We start from the raw sequence: 12,107 nt of genomic DNA on the forward strand, positions 1-12,107 counted from the left end.
CCTGCCCGGAAGCAGCCAATCCAGTGATGTCTCTGACTGTCCGGCCGGTGGCCCGGGTGGGGGATGGGCATCCCCCCGCGGTGTCCTCTCCCCCATCCCCCACGGGGCACACCTGTCCCCACCACCAATGCATTCGGTGTCCCAAACGAAGTCCCACCGTGGCACCGTGACCCCGACTGCCCTTCCTCCTCTCCCACCGTGTTCCAGTTCCGGTGCTCGGGACCCCGGTTGACCGGTTTCTGGCCTTTCACAAAGCAAAGAGGGAAGCTGGCGGGACGTGCCGGCCCCGTCCCCAGATCTCCCCTGAGATCTCCCAGGCGAGGCTCCCAGTCCGTGGAGCTCTTGAGGAACAGAGAGGGTGGCCCCCGGAACCCGGACGGGGAAGCAGCCACGTCACAAAGAACACACAGGCCACACAAAAGGCTCTTCGCTTTGCGGTCCTGCCGTATCTCCCGAGAAACACATCAAGATGTTTGTCGCTTGTTTTACTTCACTTGTGACGTTGTCTTCCTGTGTCAACATGAAGATGTTTGCAGCTGGCCAAGAGCAGAGGGCAGAGGGCCGCTTGCTCACGGGCCGCTCCCACCCCTGGCCTCCAGCACAAGAGTCTTGAGGGGGGAGCCCTGCACGCCTCCCAGCGGGCACCGACCAGAAAGCAAACGGGCCCCCAAGACGGGGAGGGCAGCACCTGCTGCAAAGTCCTCACCTGCCTGGACCGCTGCCTGCGGTCAGGAGGAAATCTTCCCTTGTCCTCCCCCACAGATAGCCTGATGCCGCCCCATGAGAATGACCCAAACGTTCACAAATCAAGCAAGCAGTGCCCTCTTTGGGGTGGTCCCGCGGTGTCTGGGTTCGCCGGGTAGGGGATGAGACTGCTGGGCCGCACGGCCCTGGGTAACCAGAGGGAGGACCATCCTCTTTGCCCGGCGGCAGGCGGGGGTTTGCAGGGACCACGAGATGGGCTTGGAGCTCAGACTCCAAGGTCCAAAGAGCAAGACACTCCACTTTCTTTTTTCTTTTCTTTTTTTAAGATTTTTTATTTATTTTAGAGAGAGACCGGCCGAGATGGAGACGGAGAACAAGCAGGGAGGAGAGGGAGAGGCAGGCTCCCCACGGAGCAGGGAAACTCCGTTGTCTTTGAGTTCCGTCTTTCCTTCTCATTCTCGTTCTCCCCAGTCCCCCATTCTGATGCAACGGCAGGAACGCGCGGTTCCATCCCTTTGCGCTTCCAGAATGACCTCGTTGTCCTGAGGACGGGCCCTGAGAACAGAGCCGCGCTGGAGAAAGGGAGGGACGGCCGACGTTTATCTACGGTTGGTGCAAGTTTGCAATCAGACCCTCAAGGAGACGCCGATACACAGACCCTAGCGCCCTCCGAGCGAGCGGGCCGCGCCGGTGCGTCCGTAGGCCTACACTGACCCCTGCTGGCGGCCTCTGGGAATGACCTCCGTTGCCGCAGGCCCCGCGGAGCCCACCCTGGGCATCCCCAGGGCGTCCCCTGATGCGGCTGGTGTTCCTGTGAACACACGAGCCTGTGGCACCCTGAGGAAAGCCTCTCCCCCACCCACCACCAGCTCTTTCAAAAGATGGAAGGTGCTGGGGGGCCGAATGGCCTCGGGGCCGGGCAGCCAAGGGCGGGGGAGCCTGAGTCTGGTCTGACGGGGCACCTGGAGCCTCTGAGGGTCACGTGCGTGGTGACAGGTCTGGGGCCAGCACCAACACCTTCTGCGTTATCCATCATAATTCCCCATGGGAGCAAGTCTTCTTTTAGAACCACATTTGAGATTTTTATTTATTTATTTATTTATTTATTTTGGTGCCTGGTCATGTTGGTGAATTTCATGGGCTAAATCGTGTGCCTCCCGCAAACCCGTAAGTTGAGGTTCCAGAGCCCCAGCACCTCAGAATGTAGCCTTTTTTTGGAGGTCAGGTCTCTAAGGAGGTTAAGTAAGGTCACATGAGGTCCCCAGGGTGGCCGTGATGCGATGTGACCTGTGTTCCTGTGAGATCAGGACACAGACGCGCGCAGGGAAATCCCGTGAGGACACATGTGACGGCCTCAGAGAGGATGGGAGGAGCCGGCCCTGTCCACCCCTGGACCCTGCATGACCAGCCTCCGGGCTGGGCCAAGAAACACTTCTCTCACCGTCCTTTGTCACAATAGCCCTAGGACGACACGGTGCATAAAAAACGTGGGTGTGAACACCAAAAAATACAAACCCCTGAACGGCTGAGCACCAGCCACGTCAGGTGGTTCGGCACAAGGCGTGTGGAAACGGCACCGTCGGCCGAGCCGGTTACACCCACCGCCGTGCGCCTCCTCTCCTGACCTTTTTTCCCTTTATTGTACTTATTTTTAAGTGTTAAACATCAAAGTCTGACTCCCTGTGGGCTATAGCTGGTCTGAGGGACGAAGGCAAGAACACGAGTCACGCAGCCGCCCCGTGCTCCCGGCCGGGGGAGAACACGGCTCTACGTTCCTGGGCTCCCCTGACCCCGTCCAGGTGTTCCGGGAGCCCCCAGGGGCTCGCAGGGGCTCAGTCTGGGTGACACGGGCCCAAGCTTCCCCGCGGAGCCCCGGCCCTTCTCAGCCCTCGAGTGAGGGGGCTTACTGGTGGCTTTGCCAACACGCCCATCGGAAGGAAGACCAGGTCCCCACCTGGGGTCACCACCCAGCACTCCCAGGGCCTCCTCTGCAGACCCAAGAGTCTTCTCCACCCTGAACCACCTTGTCGCCTGGCCTCAGGGGCTCACAAAACCCCACGGACAGCCGTAGCCAGAACCTCCGTCCTTCAGGAGATTCAGATCAGTCTGGAGAGCCACGGAGGCTGGGGGTGGGGGGCACAGGCTCACTCCTCCCAATGCCGAGCCCCCTCCCTCTGCTGGCACGCTGAAAGTGGGCAGCGATGCCCGGACCACAGACCTGGAGCCCCAAGAAAATCAACCAAGGTTCTAGGACCACCAGAGGAGAATCCAGTAAGTGCCTGAGCTCAAGGGTAAAAGTCAGACATCGACAGATCTCATGTATGCCATCGGGGGATGCAACAGAAAACATCCCAAGCGCACAGCAATGACAGCAGAACAGAAGACGCCCAGGGCGATGCTTAGGAGAACGCCTGAGAGCCTAAACATGCCATCGCGGGCCCAGAAGAACACGGTCTGGGTCAACAGGCACGCTGTGTCCTTGCATAGGAGGGTCTGCTGCACTGCCAGGCTGACCCCTCCCCACATTAACCCACGAAGTGCTCATGGGGCTCCCTGGGGACCCAGCACCTGTGATCACAGCTCACTGCACAGCTGTGCGCCCCAGATTCAAACCCTCAGCACTGCTGACATCTGGGGACAGGAGCTTTTTGCTGGGGGAGGGAGAGGGGGCTGTGCTGCCCACTGTGGAGTGTTTAGCCGCACGTCTGGGCTTGACCCAGGAAGATGCCAGCAGCACGCCCCTTTGACAGTCACAATCACCAAACACGTCTCCAGATCTTGCCAAATATGTCCTGAGGAGCAAAATCGTCGCCCGTGGAGAAACCCAGATGTGTTCCCTGAGCCCTTGTGACAGGCGGTGTGGCACCGGCCCTGGGCACCCATGACAGCCCCGGTGTGCGGGGGACCCTGGCGTAGCCATTCCATACCCTCGCAGAGTAGACGCACAAATACAGAGAAGAACATCAGGTGTCTCTCTTGAGTTGAGCAGCGTGGGGCGCTCTGAAGGGTGGGGTCCTGGGACGTGAGGACCGAGGACATCCAGGCATGAACCAGGCCCCCCTCCCACCCAGATTCCAGACCTGGAAAGTGTGCCACGAACGTTAGAAGGCTCCGGGGTCCTTGGGTCCGGGGCCGGATCCCAGCACAGCAGGATGCTACAGGCAAGGAGTCTCTTCCCATACCCGCCCCCCACGTGTGCCCCACAGATGATCCACGCACACAGGGATCCGTGGAATTGCCAGAAATGGTTTCCACTGATAAAGGAGACGTTCATCGGACCATTTTGCAAAAGACTATGCTGGGTCTCGGGAGACTTGGGTTGGTGCCCCCGTTCTGTCTCCTGCCCATGGTGACCTTGGGTGCGATCTCAGTGTGGCTTGGGTGCAGGCTGCCAGCGGGCTGAGCCTGTCCCAGCCCCCAGCCTCTGTCCCCAAGGGAGGGCTGTCTTCCAAGTACTGAGCAGCGGTGGGCTCAGCTGGAGCATGTGCAGTGTCTGCCGGTTTCCAGGGTGTAAATTCTCCCACCATGGCCGATTCTGAGCCACCTGCGTTGTGTCTTCATCGCTGATTTACAAAATGCCTGAAAATGTAGAAATCAGCCGTCGTGAGCTGATGAGCCGTCTTCAGCCCACTGCTGACAGGGGGCCTGAACACTGTTCTCTGTGTGGGGCGAGGTCACCTTTAGTGACAAGACTCTAGGACAGGCCTGCCGGCGACCACCCCAGCAGGCATGGCGGGCTCTGCCGGCCTCCAGCAAAGCGGGGGAGGAGGGAGCTTCGACAGCGTCAGGAGAAGGGAGACGAAGACCTGGAGCCCGGAGGGAAGCAGAGCTGGGGGGCAGCCGGGGAAGGGCTGGGACCTGGACAGACAGTTCGATCCCGGGGTCCCTGTGAGGCTGCATCTCCTCCGCGCCCCCTGCCCGGCCGGCAATTCCGGTGCCTGGAGGGAGCCCCCCGCCTTGCCTCCCCAACCTCCCTGCTCAACAGGGTGCTCTGCCTCTCCTGGCCCCCTCGGCTCAGCCGCACCAGGAAGCCACTCGGAGCCGCTGAGAGCAAACTGACAGGCGGGCGTCCAGCTCTTAAGCCAGGCGGAATTCTGAGAGACTGAGGGGATCTTAGAGATGCCCCATCGGGAGTGTAACCAGAATCCCGCCTCGTCCAAAGGCCGCGGAACATTCCAGAGTCATTCACTGTTCACCCCCGTTTGCTTCCGAGCAAATGCCACTTCCAACTGCTGAGGACCATTTGCCCCTAAAACTTAAGCAAAATAATCACACACAGGCACACACACACGCTCGTGCACACACTCACACACGCACTTGCGCACTCACACACGCACGCACGCACACATGCACACACGCAACACACACACCGTCTTCTTAGTGAAGGCTGCAAGCACAGAAGTTCCCTAAGAAGTCATTCAGAAAATGGATGATCTGGAAATATCAGATTTCTCCTTCTCTCTGCAAAAGTGTATTTCTCTCAGGGCGCCTGGGTGGCTCCGTGGGTTAAGCCTCTGCCTTTGGGTCAGGTCATGGTCCCAGGGTCTGGGATCGAGTCCCACATCGGGCTCTCTGCTCAGCGGGGAGTCGGCTTCCTCCTCTCTCTCTCTGTGTCTGTCTGCCTCTCTGCCTACTTGTGATCTCAGTCTGTCAAATAAATAAAATCTTTTTTAAAAAAGTGTATGTCTCTCCCCCAGGAACTCAGTGTCTTGCGCTGTGTGCCGTCCATAAGGAAGTAGAAGTTCCTTAGTGCAACAAAGCAAAGCATGACCCAAACAAGCTACGACACAAAACCTGCACAAGCCCCGAAGGAGAAAGGCCGTGAAGAGCTCACTGCAGGGCCAGGCCCCAGAACGCCTCCCGGAAGGACGACGGCGCCGCTGAGCTTAGCGACCGGCTCCGGAAAACGCGCGTGTTATTTGCCCCCAGGGGTCCTTGGGCCACTTTGCCGTCCTGGGCCTGGGCGCTGCTCAGAGGGGCTGAGTGTGCGCCCGCCCGGCTTCATCTCGTGGTGCAACACCAGGCGCCCCGGAGCGCTCTGCCCTGAGAATTGTAAGCAGCCTCGAGGAGAGGTGAGGAAACGCCGAATAAGCCTTTCCTATCCGCTTCTCTAATGCGTGGTCCGTGGGGCGTCCCCGGGAGCTTGTTAGCAATGCAGAGGCTCAGCAGAGCCCTGGTCCCGCCCCCACGCAGCTCCCGGGACCCCATCCTCAGGCGGCCCTCTGGGAGCTTGGGGCTTGGACCTTCTGAGCCTAAGTCTTTGCCGCCCAGATCCAGGCGTGGGAGGAAACCGTGTCGTTTCCCCGCAGGGAACAGGGGAGCTGCAGCAGCCGCGCGGCGTGGGCCCCTCTGTCCACGGTGACCTGCTCTGCTTTCATGTGACCGTGACGGAAGGTGTCGTGGTCTTGGGGGCAGGCCACCTGGACGGGATGTGGGGCTGCCTGGATGGGACCCTGAGCAAACCAGGGCACTCCCTTTGGTTCGCCCCTCGGTAAAATCCAAGCCATTCTCTTCTCCTCCTCCCGATGGCCAGAAAAGAGGACCACGGGACGGAAGGACGTGCACCGGGGTGGGGCTCGGGAACAGAGAGGCTCTCCAGGAGGGGCGCACAGCCCGCCTCGGGCTTGGAGCTGAGCGGAGCGGGAAGCCCAGGTGAGCTCACAGGCTGGCAACCCTTCCCCAGACCCTCCCTCCCCGGAATGTTCTTCAGCATTCCTGGTTGAGTGTCTGTGCCGGGCCAAGGGCTGTGTATGCTGTGGCTGAGCTGGACGGCTTCCAGGTCCCTCTCTGTCCCCAGGCTCAGCCGTGCGGACCTAACCCCCAGGCTCCCGCACCTGACCTGGGACTTCCCTGTTGACTTAAGCCCTGAAGGTGCCGTTGCTAAGTCAGCAGGTTGACTTCTGAAACCTGGACAAGGGCGGTGTGGAACCAAAGAGGTCAAACTGTTCGAGGTCACAGGCTAGGGACACGAAGTGTAGAAATGAACTACTGGGATTTCATCAAGATCAAAAGCTTTTGCACAGCAAAGGAAACAGTTAACAAAATCAAAAGACAACTGACAGAATGGGAGAAGATATTTGCAAACGACATATCAGATAAAGGACTAGTGTCCAGAATCTATAAAGAACTTAGCAAACTCAACACCCAAAGAACAAATAATCCAATCAAGAAATGGGCAGAGGACATGAACAGACATTTCTGCAAAGAAGACATCCAGATGGCGAACAGACACATGAAAAAGTGCTCCATATCACTCGGCATCAGGGAAATACAAATCAAAACCACAATGAGATATCACCTCACACCAGTTAGAATGGCTAAAATCAACAAGTCAGGAAATGACAGATGCTGGCGAGGATGCGGAGAAAGGGGAACCCTCCTACACTGTTGGTGGGAATGCAAGCTGGTGCAGCCACTCTGGAAAACAGCATGGAGGTTCCTCAAAATGTTGAAAATAGAACTGCCCTATGACCCAGCAATTGCACTATTGGGTATTTACCCTAAAGATACAAATGTAGTGATCCAAAGGGGCACATGCACCCGAATGTTTATAGCAGCAATGTCCACAATAGCCAAACTATGGAAAGAACCTAGATGTCCATCAACAGATGAATGGATCAAGAAGATGTGGTATATATACACAATGGAATACTATGCAGCCATCAAAAGAAATGAAATCTTGCCATTTGCAACAACATGGATGGAACTAGAGCGTATCATGCTTAGCGAAATAAGTCAAGCAGAGAAAGACAACTATCATATGATCTCCCTGATATGAGGAAGTGGTGATGCAACATGGAGGCTTAAGTGGGTAGAAGAAGAATAAATGAAACAAGATGGGATTGGGAGGGAGACAAACCATAAGTGACTCTTAATCTCACAAAACAAACTGAGGGTTGCCGAGGGGAGGGGGTTTGGGAGAAGGGGTTGGGATTATGGACATTGGGGAGGGCATGTGATTTGGTGAGTGCTGTGAAGTGTGTAAACCTGGTGATTCACAGACCTCCTGTACCCCTGGGGATAAAAATATATGTTTATAAAAAATAAAAAAATTATAAAAAAAAAAAAAAAAAGAAATGGAGCTGGTCTTTGCGAGTGATGCAGCCACTCCCTTGTCATAGTCTCTCCCCTGCAGGGGACTGGAGGACACGGAGACCACACGGGAGTCCTTATGGAGCCCTGGGGGCTGTGCTCTGCAGCCTGGAGGGGAGGCTGGGGACGCAGAGCTGGCACTAAATTCCGATCTCAACAGGGACAGTGGGGTTGTGGAGTGGGAGCAGGGACCCGGCGGGCCCCAACGCCCCAAGGAGGCACGTGGAGAGCAGGGCCACAGTGTCCTGGCAGGCGTGCTGCTGGCTCTTTGCTCACAGGGTCCCCAGACACAAAGGAGATGCATGCAGAGCGCTGTGTGACACGTTCAGGTATGAGCAGCCCTGGTCCGCTCACGAGGAACCTCACACGCGGCTCCTCCCAGACCCCAGACGGAGCCAGTTCTCCACACCCAGTCCTCACGTCTCCAGAGGGAGGCTGTACGGCGTGCCCCCTCGAACTGCCCTGTTTTGAGAGTGTTCCCGTGTCCTGCCAGGGTCCCGATCTCAGAGGACAACGCGTCTGAGGGCCTTCCGTTCCCCTGGGGGGAGCGGTCGTTACACAGGCCATTATGAAAACACATGGGGAAGCTCTGCATAGCAGCAGACGGGGGACAGAGAAAAGCCACCCCAAAACAGCCCGGAAAACAGAAACCCAAAATCAAAGTACGCAGTGAAAACTTCGGCTCGATTAGACACGGTCTCGACAAAATAAAAATTAGGAGCACAGGGAACCTTTCCCCTGTATTTACCAAAGTGCAAATTACGCAAAATTGTAGCTGCGCCTCTGCCAAGACTTCATAGCAAACCGGGCAGAGTCGCAGCCTTCCCCAGCAGCGGGATTTCCAACCCCCGCTGGAATTCCCTCCTCGGCACGGCTGGTGGCCGGCAGGATGAGCCCCTGCCCTCCTGTAGGAAGGCAACCTTGCCTGAAACCACTCTTCTTCGTCTTGCCAGTAATTCCCTTGTCCTGGCCATTTCCGCCTACAAAGGCCCTCCATTTCGTGCAACACCCGCCCCCCCGGAGCTCCGTCCGTCTGTCTGGCAGGATGCTGCCCCGTCGTGAATCCTACCGCAGGGCCAGTTAGATCTTTCCATTTACTTGGTTGAGGTTTTGTTCATGATCATCCTAAAACCTTTGTCCTTTCTTAGGTGTTAAGAGAAATTTGGTGTTCGACCCTGGTTCCTGACCCCAAGCTCCTAACTCCCTTGGGATTGCCTGGGGGATAGGAGTATCTCTTGTTCGAACAAGGTGACTCGGGATAGCTCCCAGATGGCCCTACTTGCCCACCCAAACCGAATCAGCAGCAGGAAGTGGCACTGGTGGACATGGCAGGAGAGCGTGTCCTGAGAGAGTGGCCCCCAGCTAGAGAGGGGGGCACAGACAGGCTCCGGGCCACCCCTTTGGGTTGAATGGGCAGGTGGACCCCAAAAACCTCACCCCGAAGGCAATCATGGGAGGAAGAATGTAGCCCCTAGGACGGCTCCGTGGAGGCCCGAGGCCAAGGAGACAAAGCCACAGGGCGGGGGACAGCCCTGGCGTTAGACATCCAGGAAAAGGAACCAGTTCCATCTTGAGGTCCAGAGGAACGCCGTAATCGTTCCATTCGTGATAAAGACATTTGGGAACAGAACTCTGCTCTCCCCAGCATTACACAGGGTGGGTTCCACCCCGCCTCCCCCCGGGAGCTCCTTCCCCACCCAGCCGTCCAGCAGATTATAGCATGTACTCTGTGCAAGTTACAACACAAGGCCCGGATGCCAGGGGAGAGGGACTCAGAGCAGCCAGCTTCTAGAAGAGAGCCGTCACCAGGACGTCCATTCCCGAGGCTTCAGCCTGCATCCGCGGCAACCACCCAGAGCGACCTCAGCCCCGACGGCCCCTGCCTGGCCTGAAGGACAGAGGACTGGGTTCGGGGCAGACACAGCCTCAGAAAGTGAGCGGAGAATCCAGGAGCAGAAAAAGCCAGGAAGAGGGACACTCAAATCCCGTGGCTACACCTGCCCGACCAGATTCACCAGAACGCGGAGTTCTGCTGCTCGAGGATTCTGTCAAGAAAACAAAGAGGCAAGCCGTGGACTGACAGACAACATGCATCGGGCGAGGGGTCTGTGTCCAGAATAAAGATCTTTACAACCCCAAAATAAGACAAGCCATTTAAAAACCAGATAAGTATTTGAACTGATGTTTCATAAAGGCTGACACATAATCATCCAAAAAGCACGGGCGTAAACGCTTGGTATCGCCGGCCTCAGCTCGAAGAGCGATACGGATCCAACGGACGAGACCAGACGTGCGGATCAGGGGAACGCTAGCAAATCCTATCAGCATGAGATTTCCTGATTTTGCTGACCACACGGTGGTTCCATAGGAGAATGTCCTTGTTTTTATAAAGTATACTCTGAAATATTTAGGTGTATCTCACACTCAAATGATTCTGAAAAAAGTAGCTACTGACTTACCATCGCCCGCCCCATGTGTGGCTCCACTCCCTACGGTACAGCTACCACAGCTGAGAGAAAAACCCTCCGAAGGTCCGAGCTACCTCAGTCCAGATTCTAAGTCAGCACGACCATATGTACACTTTGTTCAAACCCAAAACCCACCTTACGGCCCCACCCCCCACGCATGGTGCACCTGCTTTGTGAACGAGTGAGCTGAAGGGAAGCCATCTTGCCAACGGCCCTGCTCCCCGTTTACGGCGAAACTCCTGATTCCTGCCGATATGCTAATCTGTAATCTCCTGGGCTTTCACAAGATTAAAAAAAAAAAAGTATATAACCATAAAAACTGTTCATTCTCCAGAGTACTTTCTTCCCTATGAAGAGCAAGTTTCCCAGGCAGCTGTCCTAACCGGGCTTGAAGAAAACTGTTTCTTTCCTTGAGAGATCCTGAAAGATTTGTTCATTTTGTGTTGACACAGACAACCACCATCCGGAAGCCGGTGATGTCACACCGGAAGGTCAGAAGGAGCCTCACCCTAGGTCACAAGGTCTCTGTCACTCACCTACCTCCGCCTCGTCCCGCGGGCATCTTTTCTCTCCTGTTGTCGCCAGAAGGGCGAGCTCAGGGCAGTGAGATGCTGCGTGAGACGGAGACCTCACTCATGGAACTCCCATCACGGTATTTGTTAGAACTGTTCCATGTTATTATTAGTTACTGTTGCCAATCCCTTACCGCTCCTGATTTGTAAATTAAACTTTATTACATGTATGTATGTATAGAAGAACACGTAGTTTGGACAGAGTTCTGTACTGCCCGTGGTTTCAGGCGTCCCTGGGGTCTGGGCACACACAGCCCGTGGGTAAGAGTCACTACAGAACAGCGTATATACACTTACACACAAATTCTGTTCTTTCTCTCCCTTTCACACTCTCTTTCCAAAGCCAATGGAGCAAGATAGAAATGATTCCGAGTCTGGGAAAGAACATACAAGCTCCTTTTACTGTTCTTGCAACTTTTCTGTGAGATCGAAATTATATAAAAATAAATTACAAAACATCAAAACCACTGGGAAAAGGTAATGAAATTTTCAAGGACTGATGGGGTTGTGTCAAAAGGACCCGAAGCAAGTAGGAGGAGTTCCAGTGGCCGGAGCTGTCCCTTTCAGCACGATAAAGCCGAGGATCACGGCCGCTGAAACACACTGAACCGAGGAAAATCTGTGAGGCCATGAGCGCTGACCGAAAAAGAGAGCTCCAGGACAGACCAACGTGCCACCATTTGGAACGTCCATTAAACTAACATCCTGCTTTTAAAATCATTCAAGAGAAGGAAAGAAGCATTTATCCCGTCTTGCCTGGAGGACTGTATTTCATGGGAACCAAATCAGTCCACACTTTCCTACCTAACAAACGTAGAAGGGACAGTAGACTTAGAAAAACCATTGTTTAACCATAATCATAACTATTACATTTATGGCCCAAAAGATTTCAGGTCCTAATCCCTGGAATCTGTCAATCTTGCTTATTCAGAAAAAGGGTCTTTGCAGGTGTGATTAAACCAAGGGTCCTGAGATGGGGAAATGGATTGTCCAATCTCCAGGGCCCTTATGAGAGAGGCAGGAGGAGGTGTGGTGACACAGACAGAAGAGGCATCAGGTGGTCACTGAGGCCACCAGAAGCTGCAGGGACAGGTCCTCCCTCCAGCTCCTGGGCTCGCACAGCCCTACACAGCCTCTGGTTTGGGCTTCAGCCTCCAGAACGAGGACAGCACGGCTGCTTGAAGTCGCTCCGTTTATAGTAATTCACGACAGCAGCCCCAGGAAACTGACACCGCAAGGAAATGGACTCAGACTCCACGTGGCCAGGAGG

The 12,107-nt window shown here is 55.7% G+C and overlaps 2 protein-coding genes across 2 annotated transcripts in view; one reads left to right on the top strand and one right to left on the bottom strand.

Annotated features, from left to right (window-relative positions):
• UBASH3A (ubiquitin associated and SH3 domain containing A) overlaps window positions 1–5,532 on the top strand; it is a 45,234-nt gene extending 39,702 nt beyond the window's left edge. The window contains exon 14 of the mRNA XM_059164800.1: window positions 5,403–5,532. Coding sequence (XP_059020783.1) covers window positions 5,403–5,444 — 42 coding nt within the window. The 3' untranslated portion in view covers window positions 5,445–5,532. The remainder of the gene's footprint in view (window positions 1–5,402) is intronic.
• The window catches only part of RSPH1 (radial spoke head component 1), a 30,192-nt gene continuing 21,753 nt past the window's right edge, over window positions 3,669–12,107 (bottom strand). Inside the window, exon 9 of the mRNA XM_059164812.1 lies at window positions 3,669–4,284. Within this exon, the coding sequence (XP_059020795.1) occupies window positions 4,274–4,284 (11 nt within the window). The 3' untranslated portion in view covers window positions 3,669–4,273. The remainder of the gene's footprint in view (window positions 4,285–12,107) is intronic.

The sequence above is a fragment of the Mustela lutreola genome, chromosome 2 (assembly GCF_030435805.1).
Source record: "Mustela lutreola isolate mMusLut2 chromosome 2, mMusLut2.pri, whole genome shotgun sequence".
Lineage (NCBI taxonomy): Eukaryota > Metazoa > Chordata > Mammalia > Carnivora > Mustelidae > Mustela > Mustela lutreola.